This window comes from Lissotriton vulgaris, chromosome 7, assembly GCF_964263255.1.
Source record: "Lissotriton vulgaris chromosome 7, aLisVul1.2, whole genome shotgun sequence".
Lineage (NCBI taxonomy): Eukaryota > Metazoa > Chordata > Amphibia > Caudata > Salamandridae > Lissotriton > Lissotriton vulgaris.
The window spans coordinates 1,742,444,885-1,742,466,163 of record NC_141695.1 but is presented as its reverse complement, the minus strand read 5'-3'; the positions used below and the strand labels follow the sequence as shown (position 1 = coordinate 1,742,466,163).

Below are 21,279 nucleotides of genomic sequence, written 5' to 3'. Positions count from 1 at the left end.
CAAATTATGAGGTCCTTCTAACTTCAGCATGTGCATTGGGTATACCTGATTGACTATGTGTCCCTTCTGTCTTTATTGTAGCTTGAGTGGGAACACATTTGATGAACCATTAATTACTTTGGTCTTTCCTACATCATGTGAGAGAAGGGGCAGGGACCTGAGGTACCTTCTGTTTCAATGTCACATATATATTGACGAGTATGATCTGATAAAACGTATTCTAATTTCTTTGACATACAATCTAGCAATACCCTACACAAAAGTCCTTGAATCACTTCCTTCTGCACTATATCATTAAAGATATCAGCTGTAATGGACTATCTGTCCATGTGCCAGAACACATTTCAGGGGATAGGTAGGCATTCAATATAGCATATAAAATAGATGGTTCTGACACATGGTCTGAATTTCTTTCATACATTATGAGTACCTTTTAGCATCATGCACCTCTCTCAATTAGTCTGTCTCGATTGGACTTTGTGATGGTGACAGACCTAATAAACCTTAAGATATGTCAGTTTTTTACCATTTGTCTTCCCTTTCAGACAGTGTGGTGGTGAGAGAGCTCAGTAACCTTAAGTTATGCCTGTCTCTTCCCTATTTTATCTTTTGTAGTCACTGTGTTAACAATAGACCTCATGGATCCTAGGTGCATCTCCATCTCCTTTAGTCTGTCTCTTTTACACAATGTATTGGGGATAGGACTGATGACCTTGAGTTATGTCTGTTTTTTCATGACTTTTTTTTCCGATTTAGGGTTCGGTTGACGGGTACTCTGTCACAAACATGACAGATATCCCGTCTCCTTTACTACAAGTGCATTAGGATATAATGCACTTGTAATAAGGCCGAAGGGATATCCATCACATTTGTGATGGGTACACATCCACCCACCGCAAAATCAGGGCCTATGTCTCTTTTACGCGTTGTGTTAGGGGATAGACCTGATGGCTCTTGAGTTACTTCCGTCTTTACATTACTCTGACTCTTTTACAAAATGTGAAGAGACAAACCCGATGGATCTTGAGTTGCATCTGTCTCTCTATTACTATGTCTTTTGTCGTTAGTGTGTTAGTGAAATACATTGTCAACCTTTATTTGAAGCTGTCTCTCATTTAGTTTGACTCTGTTAGAGTGCAATGTGGATAGTGGTCACGTTATGTTTCCCTACATGACTCTGTTTTTATCACAGAACAAGAGTGGAATAGTCACGATCAACCTTGCGTTGCATCTGTTCCTCAGTCTGTGTCTTTTTCACAGTGTGATGGGTATAGATCTGATGAAGTTTGAGTTACCTTTGTCTGTCCATCAGTCTGTCTTGTTAGACACTGTAGTGAGGGTACATCTGATGAGCCGTGAATCACGTGTGTCTTGCATTAGTCTGGCACTTTAGAGAGGGTAATGGAGATAGAGCGGATGGACCTTGATTTATGTCTGTCGTTTGATTTCCCAGTACGTGTGACCCAATGTAACATGAATAGACCAAATGGATCTCTCTTTCCATTAACAAGTTGAAGCGTTTGTTTGGAACATATAAAACACAGTCACTCCATTGAGTGAGAGTCCCTCATGTCTCTCTACTAATGTCAGGAAGGTGTTATTATTATAGTGTGTAATGGGGGTGTGAGAAATGAGGATGTGATACAACTTTGTTCATGTCTCATTACAAGTACATGTTACCAAAGCAGGAAGAGATGACAGTAAACCATCCTCTGTTCAGCCAATAATTTTCTTGCTGCTGGAAGGCAACCCTACAAACATTTCTTTTCACAGATCCGGTTGGAGGATTCTACTGGGGCCCCATTGGCCAATGAGACAGTGACCCTTTCTGTGGGCCAAGGAGACACCAAAGTCAACTACACAACGGACCATGAGGGCAAAGCGTGCTTTACTGTTGATACCTCAAATCATACCGCCTTGGATCTCTCGATACGGGTAAGCGAGCTCCCAGAATTAGAAATGGGGCAAAATCTAACAAATCAAGTAAAATCATCATAGTATAAAGGCTCAGTGGATGGGGATTTTAAAGTTTAGATGATGGGCAAGCTCTTAGGAATTAGGAGATGCTGTTGTTTTTGGACACAGTCTTAATGTTTTAGAATTACTGAAGTGTGCCTTTTTCAAGTAACTATAACAAATGAACTTGGACCAATATTTGTACATAGGCACCAACTGCAACTCCACAAAACAAACAATGTACGATGTCCTGAACTAAATATAGGCTCACTTTCCATGGGGGCGGGGGGTTATCACTTTCTTGAATTTTCTATATCCCAAGTATAAAGTCCATTGTCCTGGTATTCACTTTGAAAAGGGTTAGTGCCATCACTGCCTGCCACCACATCTAGAAATTAATACATGTTCTCTCTTCTCCATGAAAGAGGCAGGGCACCTTTATGATGTATTGACAGCCAAGAAGTTTCTGTAACAGCACAGTGTTTCCATGGATATGTAGTAGTTGAGCTTATATAGCGCACAGCTACCCGCAGGGGGTGTCCCGGCGCTTGCTTAGGGAACCCGTCCTGATATTCCCCTGTGTGATAGCCCCAGCGGGTATCCACAAGCCCCAGCGGGTATCCACAAGGTGAAAGTCAGGCATCCCGCCACGAGGGGCCGTTGTGGAGATTAAGCAAGCTATTGCCCAGAGTCGCAGAGTGTGAAACCGTGAGTCGAGAAGGCACCAGAGCGAGAATTATCAAGTCCGTGGAATTTTTAGCCCAAGACCCGCCGAGGCAGGGAATTGAACCCTGGTCCAGGACTGATCTCAGCTTCCGGGTCTGCCGCCTCTAACCCCTGAGCCACACTTCTCCAGAACATGCAAGAACATTTTCCAAAGTGCAATCAGCTGAACGTTGATGTTGCATCAGGAGAAATCATTAAAATACTCTGCATTGCATGACAGACAATCTTTTGGCATGTTCCCAAGGCCACAAAATGCCCCAATACTGAAATTTCATCTTTGAAATGTACTATATGCATGCAAAATTACACACAGGTTTGGATAAAGTCAGTGACACTGTTGAGATTTAAGCTAAATTCACAAACTGCCAAAATTAACTTTCCGAACTTATTGTCAATTGCACACGCAGGTCCATGCCCAACCCTAGCCAATAGAACATCTGAAATATTGCCATCCCTGCTTGTGGATCTATTAAAATGTCATTAAAGCAATATATGACTTACAGGTCATGCTAATTTCTGCATCTAGAAAAGAGGATGCAGAATAGAGAGTCACCTGCATAGAGTTGGAAATTAAAACAATGGCCACATATGAGGAAAGAAAAGAAAAGGTTAGTACTGGAATCAAGGGTACATTTTGAACAGCACAAGATGTCCATCATTGCTATGGACTCTTACCTTACTGGTGGTGTCACGTGAAATGCCGTCTCTTTTAATGATCTTCCAATTCTTGTCAGTCAAATAGGTTCACATCAAGAGAATGTCAATACCTTCAATCATGACCATCTGTATCTGTCACTAGTGTAAATCCACACCATCAAAGGTTTATTCCTGCCATTTAGGTCTTCTATGTGGGTTCCAAGCTAGATTTGTACTAGCATCAACCTGGGTCCTCAGGCAGTGCTGTTGATCAACAGAGTGACCTTTCCTATCCCTCTGTAGAATCTGAGATGTCCAGAAGAGATGCATCTAATATCTCTAGTCACTTTTCTTTTGGGTTTGCATTAAAGTTTGGGGATTATTAAGCAGTGGTTTAACCATGATTGTGTGCATTGTTTGTTATACTCCTTTCTGCCTGATCTTATAGTTTATCATTTTGCTGTTAATTATGTTCTCTTATGTTAATACTATTCTGTAGCTGTCATTACAATTATCCGAGGAGCTTGCCGGGGCGACTCTTAATATTAATGGATATCCCTCAGCTTAGGGCATGCAGCTGGAAGCTGAAGACATATGGTATTTTCTGTGCTAAAAGAGTAAAGAAAAGATTACCAATTGCTTCCTTCACTTCACAAACAATTGTTTTTAAGCTCAATCTTTTGTCCTTAGCAGTTGTTCTTTGTTATTCCAAATTTAATGTGGAGATTGTGGAAACTCCTGTTAATACCACATATTTGGCACAGTATCTATCACAGCAGCTCTAGATAGTTGTAGAACATTAGCGCTGTTAATCCTGTTTCGGTTTACATTTTATCAGGTTTCTCACAAGGACACAGCCTACTGTGGAGATTCACGATGGATGTACCCTTCTTACAATGGCGACACTCACACGGCAAAGTACTTTTATTCTAAAAGCAACAGCTACGTGGAGATTCATCCCATCTATGAACCTTTGGAGCCCGGCCACACACAGGAGGTCACTGTGCACTATATCCTGTCCTCTGAGGGCCTGGGAGAGAGCAAGGAGGTTGACTTTCATTACCTGGTAAGTACACTTTGGTGAGTTTGTTGTTACATTAAACAATGGAATGACATATGGGCAAATGCCATACCCTACACAAGACACTCCTTCTAACAGAGTCTCTTAAAAGACTGCTGCACAAAGGTGCACACTTTGTGTGTAATGAAGGTATTGCAGGAATCTTTTAATTGTGTTTCAGGTGTCACAGATTAGCAGTTCTTTGGAAAACTTCAGAATAAAACACAAATCTAGATATTTTGTTTATTTTAATTTATAAAAAATCATCTAAAACAGTGGTTCCCAAACTTTTGAGAACCACAACCTACTTTTTTGAATGACAAAAGTTCACGACTCACCTACCTTTAATGGGGGAGATTTTTTAAAATGTAACTAAAGCATCATTTACAGACAGCACATTTCCTATTAAAATGGCCACTAACTTTGCACAGGCATACGATTTGACTGATAATACTATATTGCACACAAGTGATAATGTGTAGAAATGAAGTTCCTGTAAATATAGATCAATTGTGCATCACCAATAAAGTGAATTTATTTGTTTTGTTCCTAATAAAATCTCTGTTTCCAACACACTTCAGAACTATAAAACATTTACTTCAGTTTTGCTTTCCTGTCTGCTAAATTCATACAATTAATTTATAGGTATTTACAGTTTGTTGTGTGTTGCAAAAAAATCAACATTCTAAGATTGTTATATAACTTACTTTAAAAACTCCTCATTATATAAACTCTGCTTTTCAGTGGAGGGTAGATAAATCTATTCTTTATATGATCAATACAATCTTACAATCCAAATTTTACTAATGGAATTTCAGATCCACCCAATAGCTAAATTGTGGGATACTATTTGTATAAGCCCTTTGAACTAGATATTCATAAATTCAAGTCTCCCTCATGACCAAAGTCATCTAATTTATCCAAAACTTGCGCAAGGGTTTACATCATAAGGTTTCATTTATATGAACTCTAAAATGGATTCCTTGTCAACTTTTGAAATGAGATAGAACCCTCCACCCTTATTTTGCACAATAGGCACTGTGAATGACATACATAGGATTTAGTTGGAAAAAATTGGGGACCCCTACAAAATGTTTTAGTTTGCTATTAGTAGGGAAGAGAACAGTATTTTTAGAGAAGGGAGACAGGTATTAAGCAAACCATTGATAATTCAAACGCCTTTATCTTGACCCACTATAACATATTAAATGCTAACACATAATAATTTACCTAGACAGTGATGTATCAAAATTATGAGTTTTTTTTATTATTTTGTGTTTCTTGATTTTTTGTTCATTGTTTTTTAACTCAGTTCATTTATAAAATTTCATATAAATTATCAGTCAGTTACACATACACAACATACATATATGGGCTATACATACTATACAATAGTGAAAAAAGAAAAAAGGGACAAGTGCTATACGATATGATTGGTTGATGGATAAGTGAAGAAGGCAAATGCGGTGAGGTGGAGCACAACGCGTTTCGGCCAGGGGGCCTTCATCAGGTAACCGTCATTCGTATATAACATACAACATAACCTATATAGAAAAAAATGAAAAAATATGTATATACATGATATAGTTTATAAAAATTTTTTTTTTTTTTTTCCTTTAGAGTATAGATTATTATGTACATTTATTATCTTAATATATACACTCTGATCATTTGTAATGTGGGTCAAGACCATTCAAGACAAGTTTCATTGTGATAGGTTTAGGTCGCATATTTTTTTCTATTTCCAAAGAATTTTACCATTATGATTGTCTAGACAGGGTTAAACTAGCATATTAGTCGCACTAAGTCTTTATATGTACATGTATTGCAAAGGCATTACTTACAGCTAAACAATTGTCACTTTTTATCGCAAGACATTTGATGTAATGTCTTAACTTTTTTTACACTTTCCTTACATTCTCTCCATATCATGTTATTTATCCAATTTCTCAACCCTTCTTGTGCAAAAAAAGAAGAAAGGGATGATATAGCGTGTGGTGGTTAACAGAGATTAGGTAATGAAACGTTAGAAGATATGAAGTCTATTAGATAAAGAAAATGCAGAGAAAGCATAGAGTGAGGGGACATCTTTCATGGACGGTTATGCGTTTAATTTATTGAAATGCTTGTTTTTAAGGTACTCACTTCTATTTTTCTTAGTAGAATATATAATTTTGAAATTCCATATACAGGATGATTGGCTGTTGGATATTGGAGAGTCCTATATTGAAGCATGGAAAAGATAAATATGAATATGGTTGTTGTACTAAAAGTTCACCCAACTATTAATGGCTCCGTTAGCTTGTTTGTTAAAGTGCAGTAGATCTATTCTTTTTTTTTAAGTTCAAATAAAAATTTTATTAGGGTAAACAGAATTGTCATTACAAAAAGTAAAATGCAATACAACAGTAGCGATAGGAATAATAAGCTAGGATAACATTATTAAGGTACATCAAAAAGAAAAAGCGAAGGGGAGAAAGAGGAGAAGGGTAATCAAAAAATAGTAAATGAGGCTTGGGATGTAAGGTGTATACTCGATGAGGCTTTGTTCTTCAGGAGACAGTGCAAATATAAGCTGAAAACTAAGTGTTAAATAAAGAGAGGGAACAAAAGGCAAGTCATGGGGGTTTCAAGACCTCTTGCTGCGATGGGGGAAGGTGAGATGAGCGTTTGGCGCAAACATCCAAGTAAAGGGTAATAGGAAGCCACAACGCATGTCTTTTCGGGGCTAGGGTAATGGGATAAATAAATGCAGTATCTAGTCTATGATTGAAACATACATTGAACCACCAAGCTTTAAACGTAATGTCCTTAGAGTTCTTCCAGTTAACAGTAATCTGTTGAAACGCAACAGCTAATAGTAAATCAATAATATGAACATTCATTTCAACTTCAGTCCAGGAAGAGGACAGTGAACCGAGGAAAATGTCAGTGATAGAGAAGGGGATAGAGGTATGAAAGATAGTATTAATTTGATCCCATACTTTGATCCAGAATGCTTGCGTGTGAGGGCACAGGAAAAGCATGTGGAAGAGCGTGGCGTTGGGAGTGGAGCAAGACCAACAAAGGTCTGGAGTTGTAGGGAACCTTTTATGGAGAAGAGAAGGCGTGTAAAGAAGTCGATTGTAAAGAAAGAAAAGTGTTTGCGTGAGAGAAGCGGCTCTGGAAGACTTGCGAAGCTTGATCCAAATTTTATCCCATAAAGTAGTGGGCCAAGAGACTTCGAGTTCAGATTCCCATTGCGCCTCCACCGCAGTTTTAGGCCGGGGCAGTGGAGGGTTGTGGAAGGAGTGATAAATGGAAGATGCTGAGGGGTTTGAGCGTAGTTGAGAGTGTAAAGAGGAAGCCAATGAAGTAGAAGTCGTACTTGGAGGAGAATGAGAAAGGGAATCGTATGCGGACATGACCGCAGTCTTGAGTAATATATATTTGTGGGCAAAGGAGGGTGGAAGAGAAAAATTTTGGCTTAGAATAGGGAACGGTGTGAAGACAGAACCAGTGAAAAGTTGGGAAACCCAAATTAAACCACGTTGTCTCCAAGATTTCCAGTAGAAGGGTTTGAGTTTGATAAGAATACTGCTGTTATACCAAATCGTAGAAGTGAGAAGATCGGCGAGAGAAGAGGGAGGAGGTGGGGTGATGGCTAAAAGTAGTTTCGCGGTGTGTTTGTGGATTGGAGTGGATATAAATTGGGGTTTGCGAGAAAAGGAAAGGTATTCGGCAAAGGAGAAGGGAGATAGAGAAAGGTGCTCAAGGTTAGCCCAAAGAGGAAGAGGTTCGATAGGGTCTTTAAGCCAGATAGCGGCCTGTTTTAGAAGGAAGGCCTTATGATATGCAGGAAAGTTTGGAAAATTAACCCCGCCTTCCGCTTTGGGGAGACGCAGTCTTGATAAGGACATGCGCGATTTTTTTCCAGACCATAAAAAGGAGGATAAGGTGGTGTTGATTTTGGCAAAAAATTTGGCAGGAATGGAAACGGGAATATTCGAAATGGTGTAAAGGACGATTGGGGATAGCATCATCTTAATAGTGTCAAGCCTGCCCCACCAGGAAAGGTATAAGGGATGCCACTTGGAGGTGAGATCGGATAACTTCTGAGTGCATTTAGTAAGACATAAAGAGATAGTATCCGAGACAGAAGGGGTAATATATAAACCGAGGTATTTTATATGGGATGGGCTCCATTTGAAGTTAGAAGCCGCAAAATCAGGTTTAAAGGTGAATTTGGTGAGGGGTAGAATTTCGCATTTGTCGTTGTTCAATTTATAACCGGAAAGGTGAGAATATACATTAACTTCAGCAAGAAAAGCTGGGATGGAAACTGATGGGTTCGAAATGAAGAGTAAAATGTCATCAGCATAGGCAGCTAACTTGATTTGCGATTGGGATAGAGGGAAACCGTGAATATTTGGATTTTGACGTAATTTAGATAGGAAAGGTTCAAGAGCAAGGTTGAAAAGAAAGGGGGATAAGGGACATCCCTGTCGTACTCCTCTGCCAAGGTTAAAAAAGGAGGAGATTAGACCATTAGCACAGACTGCTGCTCTAGGGTTTGCGTAAAGAAAGGAGATGAGTGAAATAAAATTAGGGCCAAACCCAAACCATTTTAATGCAGAAAACATGAATGACCACTCTACTCTATCAAACGCCTTCTCGGCGTCAAGAGCAATTGCGGCTAGGGAATTACTGAAGCGTGATGATTTGGATAATACATTAAAAAGGAGTCTGGTGTTGTCTGATATGAAGCGTCCTTTAACAAATCCAGATTGCTCAGGACCTAGAAGTTCTGGGAGAAAGGAGTCTAGTCTGATGGCTAAAGATTTGGCATATATCTTATAGTCAATGTTGACCAATGATATCGGCCTATAATTCTTACAGTGTTGAGTGTCCTTCCCCTCTTTTGGTATAATACAAATATAAGCGTCAGAGAAAGTGCCTGAAGAAGCTCCGCTAGTTTTAAAAGACTCCAAAAGATGAAATAATTTGGGTAGGAGAAGGGTAGCAAAGTGTTGATAAAATTCGACAGTGAAACCATCAGGACCAGGGGCTTTGTCTTTCTTGAGAGATTGAAGTGCTGTGCGTAATTCCCGAACGGTAAGGGGAATTTCAAGAGAGGTGAGGTCAACGGGAAAGTTAGAGGGAGGTTGAATGCTTGTGAAGAAAGTGGAAAGAGAGTGCTCAGATGGTTGCGTGTCAGAAGAGTATAGTGTGGAGTAAAAACGGGAAAATTCCTCTAAAATATCCGCATCTTTGTGTTGCAGAACTAAATTAGCATCAAAAACAGATTCAATATTCAACTTATTTTGTTTAACCTTTAAATAGTTAGCGAGAACTTTCCCCGCCTTATTTTTCCCGCCATAAAATTTCGAGCTGGATTTCAATAAGTACAATGATGCATCATCAGTAGACTGTTTGTTGTAGTTCATTTTCGCGTTAACAAGGGCTGTCAAACTTTCCTGGGTGTGAGAGGTATAAAAGGCATGTTCCAGGGCTTTGATCTGAGATAAAAGATCACTGGTACGTTGACGGGCAAGTTTACGCTTTGTGGCAACATGTCTGAGGATAAAGTCTCTGGCTGCAGCTTTATAAGCGTCCCATATAGTGTGGGTAGCTAAGGTAGGGGTATCATTTATATCAAAAAATTCGGTGGTGAACTCAATAAAGGAGGTCGTGAATTTGGGATCAAGAAGAAGGGTATTATTGAAACGCCACCGTTTGGGACCAATGGTTTTGGGTAGGATGTCAATGTTAATCAGAACCGGGGCATGATCTGAAAACACAATGGGGCCTATTTCAGCTTGGGTGAGGGATTGGGATAAATGGTGAGAGAGAAAAATATAATCAATGCGTGATTGGGATTGATGAACAGGGGAATAGAATGTAAATTCTTTGCTGGTCGGGTTACAGAGTCGCCAGGCGTCTATTAATTTGTGTTGAGAGATGATATGTGTGAAGAGTTTGTGGGATTTATTAGGGACAAAAAAAACTTTGGAGTTTCTGTCTAAAAAGGGATCCAACGGCAAGTTGCAATCACCTGCTAGAATAAAGTTGTCTTCAATGGATTGAGTAATGCGAGAGGCAAACGCATTCCAAAAAGTAGGGTTACCACCTGTGGGGGCATAAACATTAAGCAAGGATAAAGGGACACCCTTAGAGGAAAGTTTGACATGTAACCATCTGCCATCGGGATCAGATTCAGAATGCAATACAGAGTGAGAAAAGGACTTTCGGACTAGCAAAACAACACCATTTCTTTTGCCATCCCCGGGAGCTGAAAAAACCTTTCCCACCCAGCCTCTTTGAAGCTTAGCAGCGTCAATATCAGATAAATGAGTTTCTTGAAGAAAGGCTATATCTACATTCAGTTTAGCTAAATGGGAAAGGATCTTTTGTCTCTTGATGGGTGAGTTTAAGCCTTTAACGTTCCAAGAAACAATGCGTACTGACATTAAGAATAATTAGAGAGAGGGAATGCAAGTATGAAATGAAAGAAAGCCTCAGATAAATCAAGAAAGGAGGGGTACGAGAAAAAAGAAAAAGAAAGCCTGAAAAAGAGGAGGACATATAGAAGAGAGTGAAGGAGGATAGTGGAGAGGAGGGGCGCTGGAAGATGAAAAGAAAATCGTGATGAGAGGATAAAAGTCAGCTGAGCAGAAAAGAATATAAGGTAAGAGGAGAAGTAGGCCATAAATTTTGGATAAAGAAGATAATTTGGAGAGAACCATGAAATGTTACACAAGAGTAAAGAGGATGTAGTATAGGGCTGTAGAATAAAACTAGAAAAAGGAAGGAAATGTAGGATAACAATAAGAGAGTGGAGTAGTAGGATCAAAAAGAAGAAGAAGAATGATTTGCAAGAGAATGATGTTAGAGGATGAAACAGTAGCCACATAAAAGTCAAGACAAAAACATATAAAACAATAGGAAGCATGTCAACAATGGAAAAAGAAGAAAAAATAGGTCGATACTTACAAGGGATCTTGGGAAGTGGGTACGTTCAGAGGACTGAACACAAAGGGAGAAACGGAGATGAGAGGAGGGGGGGAAGACCAACCAACGGTAGGTAGGTGGACGGGGCCACAGGACGTCCAACCGGAGAGACGTGACGGAACAAAGGAAGGTGTTCTGCAAAAGGAAAACAATAATATTAGAACCGGGTGAACAACGTATTCCAGATACATAAGGAAAAGGGATCAAGGAAAGGATAAGATTAAACAGTGGAGTAACGGGGACGAACCAACACAGGTAGTGAACATGAAGGGTATGCGATAGCTTAGGAACCTGTGGAGAAAAAAAGAACATAACAATATATTAAGAACTAGGAACCATAAGTTTCAAGGTATTCCAGAAATATCAGCAGCGAGAGTCAAGGTGGAAATGAAGAGGAAGAGCCAGAAAACTCCATGTCAGCTGTGCCACAGGAATTCAGAAAACTGCGAAGTCGGAGAGGATCCTCAAAAGTCATAGTTTTGTTGTTATGTGTGACCTTGAATAAGCAGGGGTGAAAAAGTCCGTATCTGGCTCCGATGGAACGCAGTTCCGGTCTCATGTCGAGAAATGCTTTGCGGCGGGAAGCAGTAGCCTTGGCATAGTCTTGGGCGAAGAATAAAGTAGAGTCTGACCATTTGATGTGAGGTATAGCTTTAGCCGCCAATAGAACCTTCAGCAAATCTGTGTATTCAAGAAAATACATAACAACCCCTCTAGGCTTTGTCGTAGGAGAGATGGTGGAAGGCGCTCGTCCCAGCCTATGTGCTCGTTGAATGTTAAGGGAAGTACCTTCAGGAAGGTGCAGAAGTTTAGGCAGGAAGGATGTAAAGAAGGCAATGGCGTCATTCCCCTCGCAACCTTCCTTCAGGCCGTAGAGGCGCAGATTATTGCGCCTATTTCTGTTTTCAAGGTCCTCCACCTGCTTCTGGAGTGACGAGACCTGCGTTTCCATGTGGGTAACTTTGGTGGTAGCTTCCTGGAAGGATGAGACAGATTTTTCCACCTTGGAGACCCTAGTATCCATTAGGGACCAGTTGTCAGTCAGCGTTTGCAATTTGGAGTTTGTCTCCTCCATGAAAGGTCGCAAAGCCCTTATTTCCTCGAGGAGTAATTCTATAGAAATAGCTGATGTAGGCTTTGGGGGAGAGGGCGGATTTTGTTTCAGTCTCTTGATGGTATTTTTCGACCCTGTTTGCGGGGGTGCATCCATGGTAAGAGATGGTTCACCTGTGGAGGACTCTGCTGAGGCGTCTAAATTAGCCAATGCAGTGAAAAGCTTTGAATTTTTGATAAAGTTCCTTTTAGGGTTTTTACCAGGGCCCTCCGCCATGATAACACTTGAGATAAAGTTCCAGCAGCAAAGTGCGCAGCAGTGAAGTACAGGCTAGTGAGCGCTGCAACCGTTATGGAGACTTAGCAGTCAGCAGGAGGAGGAGCAAGCGCCAAGTGCAGCAGACAATCGAAGGAGCTGATAAATTATAGCTGTAAAACTGAGGAAAGTGAATTTCTGTAGAGGCGACTCACAACTGAGGAAGCAGGGATCTTAAAATGGCTGCCAAGTCAATGCCAGTGAGAAAGTAAGACTCCGAGGGAGAAAAAACGAAAAAAAAACGGTTCCAAGAAAAAAGAATAAAGTCACCTGTGAGGGTTCTGTTGGTTTGTCCTTATTTCCCTTTGAAATGCGGCATTTTCGGTGAAGCGCTGATGTCAGGAGGCTGTCACCGTCGCAGACTCGCTCCTCAGACGAGCGCCGTCTAAAATGACAAGATGGCGGCCGCGGCTGAATGAAAGCCTCGGCCGAAGAAAAACGGGAGTTGCTGAACGAGGCTGAGGGAGCCTGGAAGCGGTAGGCAGGTCAAGAAGAAGGCGAGGTGTTCCGACGTCGCTCGATGTGCTGCATTTTCTTCTAGGAGGGGTAGAACCGCCACAAAACTCCGGTTTAGACGGAGCTTCACCCCGGGACCTCCATCCGCATCGGGCGCTAAGCCACGCCCCCAGTAGATCTATTCTTAATTACCTGATATTCCTTATTTTGGAATCCCTCGATGTAAAATAGTTCTAGGGAAGCGGTGATGTTAGATAACTCACACAGGTATTCTTCTTATAGATATCGACATGTGTTAGCCTAGGGTATAAATAGCTACATGTGTTACAGGTTCTTAGAGATATTCCATACATGTAAGATGTGTAGGTGAGCATATTCAGTTTACTTGTTGTGCTTAAGGGACATTTATTAAGCTCCCAACTGGAATTTATTATGCATTATATAATTCATCTAAGCGTTGCTTAATTCAATTTTATTTCCTTTTAACTCCCCCTCCTTTTCCTGTCTCAGTAAATTATTATGTGTTAGCATTTAATATGTTATAGTGGGTCAAGATAAAGGCGTTTGAATTATCAATGGTTTGCTTAATACCTGTCTCCCTTCTCTAAAAATACATAGGATTTAGCCCAAATCTCCATTGGCATTAACGTCCTGAGCCCCACACCACTTTTGTTTAAGACTAATTCTACACTTCCTACCAGCGGGTTACAGATGGTAAACTATATTGGAGCACAATAGTTTAGTGTAGGTAATAACTGAGCCCAAAATACTATTTTTTATGGTATTTGAGCACTATAATTTAATGTTGGTAATACCTTAGCACAATATACTATATTTTAAGTTAGAAAGAAATAGGCCCTTTATGATCAGTTAAATCTCCATAGAGTCCTCCTCATTACCTTAGTTGACAAATTCCTTGATTTCACCAGAAAGATCTAAGATGGACTTTATTGATGGTTGTTTCCAAATATGTATATTTCTCCACAACCCATGATATCGATGACCACCTTGAATCTAGTGAACCATTCTAAAAGACAAGGATTTTGTCTTGGATTAATGTGTCATAAGTAAACCTTTCCATAAGCCAGTCGAGGTGTATAAATAAAAGACCATATAATCAGAAAGTACACATTTAGAGATACATACCACATGAATAATAGGATACACAGCATTGCTTCAATCTTGGACTGACAAATATTGTTTTTAAAAGTATTTATGAGAAGTCCAAATGTTGATACTTTCTGTATTTAAAGTGGTAGGGGTTACGAGAGAACAATATTGATCCAGACTGCCCTTCTGGCAAAATGATCAAAGTCTGATGCAAAATCAACATAATCAACTTACAGTTCATCGATTTTCCTTTTTCTGTGCTTTACTTGGTAAAGTTACAAAAGCTGTGAGTTCATGCAAAGTCTAAGCATTTTGTGAGAACCATGTGTGGAAGTGAGTATATGTGAACAGTCTGGAAGAGACTGACAATGATTTGGGGTAGGATTAGGTACTAAAGATTCAGAAATAAGCATTTAGTGATGCATGGCTTTAGATATGGGTATTGGACGGATGACAGCCACAGGTCTTGCAGTTTCAGACATGGTCGAGGCTGGAAGCATTGATCAAGGATACCGCAAGAGCGAGTACGAGTTGAATATCCACAGCGGTTATCTAGGCGAGCTGTTTTCAGTAACGTGTCCATAGAAGTACTTTTTGCCATTCCTTTCACTTGTGAGACTGTGTGGGTAAGAGACTCACTAAAGCAAAGCATGGGCCCCCAATTGCTGAGTGTGGAGAAGGGTTGCCTCATTTTGGTCACCTGCGTAAAGATTCAGGGTCTGATTCACAAAAGGACACCGCACTTGTGGCGGAGGCGCCGCAGTCGTGGGAGAGTTTCTGCACTCGGGCGGCATCTCCACAATGAGAATTCTTGCTGCGGAGATTCCTTCCTGAGTGCGGAGACTCCCAAATATTGCGGGCTCTCTGTCATGAGTGAAGAGGCCCTTTGTGAATCAGGCCTGTAGTATTTGAGGCAGCTGTCCTTGTTACCTATACATGTTCTACTTATGCCTGGGAGGGTGAGGATCTTTGTCAGTGGTTCCAAGTAATGTCTATGGAGAGCATGGTAGATATATTCTTGAGCTGTTGGATTGTCATTATATATGGGTTATCATCATGAATATAAGTTAATATTCTACTGGAGTAGATATATTTATTTCTGAAGCAAGAGTTTGCAGATAAGGGAGTCCACTGGCTCTTGTTACAAATAATGTAGTTAAGCTCGTTTCTGATGCCATGCACGATTTCTAAAGCAGTTCGATGTCGCGCATGAAGGCATTGCTTTGTGCGGACTCCAATCCAATTCGCTAATTGAAAAGGCCAGTCAGGTTGTGTCAGGAATGCTATAGTTGGCTTCAGCAACTAAGTTACACAGGTGAACACTTTGCTTTAGAAGAAACAGTGCTTTTACAAAAAAAGATAAAATGTGTCATGTTCCTATTGGGATATGTCATTCACTTAGATGATGTGGTGATATACCAAGGTTCGAGACCAAGGTCCCTTCGCTGTTTCTTTGGCCTTTGAGGATTAAGTAGATTTTGAAGAATGTTATGATGCTGGAGAATAGCCAAGTATGGAAGAAGGGCAAGCATGTTTACAAACTCTTGAGAATGGATACATGGCAGGTTGATTGACTGTTTGTCTTGTATTGTGCTGGTGAGTCTCGCGTGATTCTGTATTCCGCTTTTGGTTAGACCCATCTCCTGTGTTTTTAAACATGAGGAGTATACTGCCATTTGGCATGTGAATTTACTGTGCTTTGTATTTAGAATCTGCCATAGCATGTTTAGTGTTGCTGTAGAGAATATATTATATTTATATGTTGTCTTGCTATGGTTCCAACTCCCTCAATGTTAGCAAGGACCACCAACAATTGTGATGCTCGAAAGTTCTATTGTAAACACATATTTTTCCCTTTGATGTTTTTCAAGTATTATTATCCTACTAAAGGCTATATTACCACTGAGGCTGACTAGGAGATAGCCTGCTTCCCAAACCATTATTCTCGCATCCTGTGACTGAGACATGCGGTGTTGTAGCTGGTCTATGAGAATACGATTTCTAAATTCACTTTCAATGTCCCTGATTTATGCTTCTGGCAAATTAATGTTTTCTGGGTCAGCCTTCATAAAACTCAATTGTATGTATTCTCTCCACCCTCCCCTGCTTCCAGGTAATGTCAAAAGGAGGCATCGTCAAACATGGAAAACACGCCATTGATGTGGCACACGTGAAACATGGTGAGTCCCTGTTGAGCTTCTTCTACCTTTTCCGATCGTTGTTCCTTTACTGTCCTTGCCTTCCTGTGGTGTTGGGGTGCAAACTATCTTTGGTGAGATTGGATCTTTTATTTCATTTTTAAAACACTTCTTCTTTTATATTATATCAAGAGAGTTTCATGACATGGTCACTTTCTACATTTGGGACTCAGCGATATGAAGAAAGGGTGGGCAGTCATCTGATCCAATATGTGTACCTATGCTGAAGTGTTTACACTTTTTCCACTTGGATGTGAAGGACCATATGCATTCCTGCACTTATAAGCTTTGCCTCAAATTGACAAGATGTTGCTCATGCATCTCAATGACCCTAGACTCATTCTGTCAGATAGGGTGTGATGAGGCCATAGGAGGGAGCTGAGACATGTTAACAGTTATCTATGGATTAACCTTACCCAGCACCATCATTATTTGGTGTCTTACCAGATATATTTTTTATATTTAGGTCAATATATCCGGTGTTAATCTCTTTAGGTACAAAGGCACATTTTGAATTTTTTCCATTCTAGAAGAAATATTATTTATTTTCCGAAGAAATTTTCCACTCACCTTCACAGATGAAGTATTGGTCTTGTATTTTCCTCCACAGGTGTGCCTGGGTCTTTCAAGCTCTCACTGCATATTGGCACAGACATCGCTCCTCTGGCCAAGATGTTAATATTCGCTTTCCTTCCCTGTGGTGAAGTCATCGCAGACGCCACAAACTTCATAGTTGCGAAGACCTTTGACAACAAGGTAAGAGTTTAGACTTAGAGTGCATGTGGGAGGAGGTTGGTGAGCTTAGAAGTCAGTCGGTACATATAAGGATAATTATTACATCCACAAAGTTAGAAAAAGAGTAAACAGAAGAAAGGAAAATGCTGCTAATCTCTCAATTCAAGAGATCTGGTCTTACCAGAGATGGTCATAGTAGTTCTGTGATTTAACTTACAAAACAGCACAGCTCCAGGATTTGAGATAATGGGATGATGAGCATTTAACCTGTAGCAATGGGTTTCCTTGGAGAAGTGGCAGAGCACTACAGCATCACCTAGCCTCTATGGTTAGATGTAGTCAGGAAAGTTGCACAGGGATGCATACATGTTCATATCTAAGACTGGAGGACTAAAAGCATTGGAACTGGGAGGCATGACAGATCAATTTCAGGATTAGGTGACTTAAGAAATTTGTATAACCACGCAAAGATGTTCATACTTGTGATTGGCTGACTAAGAAGATAAGTAGAAAAGGACATCACCTTATAGATATAATAATTGAGTAGCAAAGCTCAATCCACTCTAAATCTGCTTGTTGATGCCCTCATTATACAATAGTGTCTTTGTTGGGGGAATTTAATGCTCATTGAGAGTAGTGCCTACAGCCTCAGACTTGTGGTTAAATAGTATTGTATGGAGTGTATTCTTCCCAGTATATTTGCAATAAATACCTTAAGGTACAAAGGTAAAACACATAAAAATAATTCTTCAGAGAGGTAAAGTTGAAAAATCTGATTTTTTTTTCTTTTTCTTTTTTTTGTACTTTTTTATTTGCTCTTACATCAGTACTTCATATAGGAACCCAGTAGGTCATTTTCTTTCTCGATATGCACAAACAGTTTCAAGTAGATCAGTTGGTAGAAATTAATGTGCCGGTATGTAGTCTCTGCAGATGAAATAATTCTAGTAAAGGTTTTACAATTGGTGTTTGGAATTCCAGGTGAACCTACACTTCTCTCACGCGGAGGGCTTACCCGCCTCACCAACCAGTTTGAATGTCGAAGCCTCTCCAGGCTCCCTTTGTGCCCTTCGTGCTGTTGACAAGAGTGTCCTGCTCATGAAACCAGAGAAAGAGCTGACAGTGGATTCGGTGAGGTTTTCACTTTTTGGCATACCTGTAAACAAATGTGATTGACTCTCTAGCATGCCTCTGAGTTTTGGGATGTACCACATCAGGCAATTAGTGTCTGAGGGAAGGCTGCCACAGAAGGGAAGAAGGACACACTGGGTGTATGAGAAGGGTTGGATTTGCCTCCACATCTGGAAAAAGAATATGTAAATGATAGACGTGGCAGCTGAGTAATGGAGACGCAATAACAACTAATGGGTTCCTGATCAATTCTCTGTTCTCGTTTCACTGAATTAGCATATACCAGCTATAGGTTTTTGTAATTAATTACTTCTTGTATAGGATTTTATTACTTAAAGGCTGAGGACGTCTTATCCAATTCACCTATTGAGATATTGTACAGAAGCTGCATTCTTAATTAACCCTGTACTGACTGAGTCTTTCCTGTTTAAGGGCAGTGGGAAAATGCCAATGTGTAACTTTGTTCGTCGTGAAAGTGTGTGCACATGAAACCCTTCTTGGGAAGTTGTTTGGGTGGGAGTTTCTGGGTTTCGGGGCTACAATTGTCATGGCCCAATTGTGTTGTGGCACATTCCTCGCGAAAGGCTTCACCCAAGAGCCATTGTAGGAGTAAGTATAGAGGAAAATGGAGGATTGTGCCCTCACAATTTATCAACAGTGGTCCAGACGAAAATTCACACGTTCTTTGAAAGTTTTACGTGCGTGGGTTTTATTTCATGTTACATCTGTGTAAAAAGGACAGCCGACGTGTGTTTCTCCCTAGAGGCCTGTTTAGGTCGTGGGCTTTTTCAAGGCAAAATCAGGTGTTGAGTCAGATCGAATTCATGATTCTATTGAAGGCCGTTGTTTAGATATCTGCGGTCCTGGAAGGCACAATCCTCCATTTTCCTCTATGAAACCCTTCTTGGACTGAGGTAACCTCTCTTATTGCATTATAAGGTGAATATAAAAAGAATAGTTTTGTTCACCATAGTCACTCTGATGCTTCTGTGCAGAGGAGTTACTAGGAAAATGAATGAGTGAACATATTTACATAGTACAATTTTAGGATCAAATCATCTCAAGGTGATTTTCACTGTACCAAAGGACATCAATAATTATAAAAGTGCCACACATATTAAGTAATAAAGAGTCTTCATTAGTTCCTCTGTTCTGTAGCAGGATAACATTCATGAAGAACTTCATTCATACTAGGTAGAAGATCCCAAAAAGATATTGTGATCTGTTCTAATGTTGTAGAACGTACAGCTCTGGAAGCGAGGACGTTACACAGTGAATCCAGTAATGTGCTGGAAGAATGGGTGTAAGATCACAGTTGTGCTTTGTCTACTGATGCTTAGGTCTCATCTTTGCCTCAGTTTGTGCTGAGAAAATACAAGACAAATTCTGGGACATGAGCAGGAGGAGTCTAATGGGAGCGGGAAGTCAGGGTTGTCACCCAATCATGCATTGACATTCTTTAGTGTCCTCATGCTCTCTGTAAACATAGGTGTATGACCTGCTCCCATTGAAAGACCTCACTGGCTATTACCATGGAGGGTGGAACCTGGAGGAAGTAGACTCTACGCCCTGTGTGAATCGCGAGCCTCTTTTCCAGAACGGGCTGATCTACTATCCGTCATCCCTGGACAACGAGAAAGATGTTTCTGATCTTCTAGAGGTGAGTCTGATCTTTCCTCATCCGGCACGCTCCACTTCCCGCTCTGATGAATGCATTGCCTTGCTAGCGTTCCAAGGATTTGTGAGTCTTCTTGTCCAGGTTCAGGACTTCTTGGTCTAAGAGCGCTTTGCTGCTAAGCACTACTTCCCCCTTATGGTCTGACCAGTCTTCCTATGAATGTTAATGCTTCAATATTTATGTATATATTTATGCATGCATTATTTATTTATACATGATGTTTAATGATATTAAGCCTAGACACAGAAGCACTGTGATGCTTTACAAATAGCAAACAGGGCAGTGTGATTTAACAAAAGAACAATAGCACTACGTGAAAGCAGCAGAACATTTACTTTTATTGGGAGGGTGATAGTCAACAGAGGATTGAGCAGGAGGGGAGAAGGGGATCAAGAGTACAAGGAAGGGATGGGAGTGGGGTGGTGAACTAATTTGTTATACAGACTTCTGACACATGAGTGGTATTACTTGAAAGTGAGAAAATTACAATTAGGTTTGATGTGTCAGGGAACGGGTTCAATCTTCTTGGATCTAAAAAAAAAGAACGCCTGGTTTGTAGTTTTGCTTTTCTTTGTTTAATAAATCTCCAGGAGACTTGATTCATCGTATGTCAACCCTTCTCTCGCTCTCTCTCTCTCTCTCTCTCATTGGTGTGCAATTGGCCCCTAAGATATAGCGGAAATCCAGACGGGAGAGCCTTTTGAGATATGGTGGCTGTTTTGAAGTTGCTGCATGTTTTCAATGGTCACCAGTTGAGGTTTTTTTTGGGGGTGGGGGTGGGGGGTAGCATGACTGGACCTTTGAAAAGTAGGAATGCTCCACCATGTAGGCCAACCTTGATAGGTGAGGATTGTGTTTTGGGATTGGTTAACCAGGAAGGTCTTACCTCTGTAGGAAATCACTAGGTATTGGACAGCTGTCCTGAATTCTGAGGGGGGATTATAGTTTTTCACCTAGTGTACATGATTATATTTTCAAATCCGCTTTAAAACTTGTGGTCCAAACCTTGCATCATATTGGTAACTCTTCTCTCTATTATATCCAATCTCTCTTTACCGTTATACAGTTGTGGTTGCCATAACAGGCAATGCGCTCAATCAGACTTCACTAGTGAAGTGTACAGAGGTAACACAGCTTAATATTTTCCCTAGTTATACTTCCTTCTGTACCCCTAACAGTTCACTCTATGGTCTTCGTTTAGCTAAATAAAAGATGGCAGACGTAGCCTGCTTCT

At 40.4% G+C, this 21,279-nt stretch overlaps 1 protein-coding gene across 1 annotated transcript in view; it reads left to right on the top strand.

The window, feature by feature from the left end:
• Nucleotides 1-21,279, top strand: part of LOC147706550 (alpha-2-macroglobulin-like) — a 122,216-nt gene that overhangs the window by 48,709 nt on the left and 52,228 nt on the right. Inside the window, exons 11-16 of the mRNA XM_086933017.1 lie at nucleotides 1,774-1,935; nucleotides 4,157-4,384; nucleotides 16,417-16,483; nucleotides 17,112-17,257; nucleotides 18,218-18,367; nucleotides 19,857-20,027. Coding sequence (XP_086789143.1) covers nucleotides 1,774-1,935; nucleotides 4,157-4,384; nucleotides 16,417-16,483; nucleotides 17,112-17,257; nucleotides 18,218-18,367; nucleotides 19,857-20,027 — 924 coding nt within the window. The remainder of the gene's footprint in view (nucleotides 1-1,773; nucleotides 1,936-4,156; nucleotides 4,385-16,416; nucleotides 16,484-17,111; nucleotides 17,258-18,217; nucleotides 18,368-19,856; nucleotides 20,028-21,279) is intronic.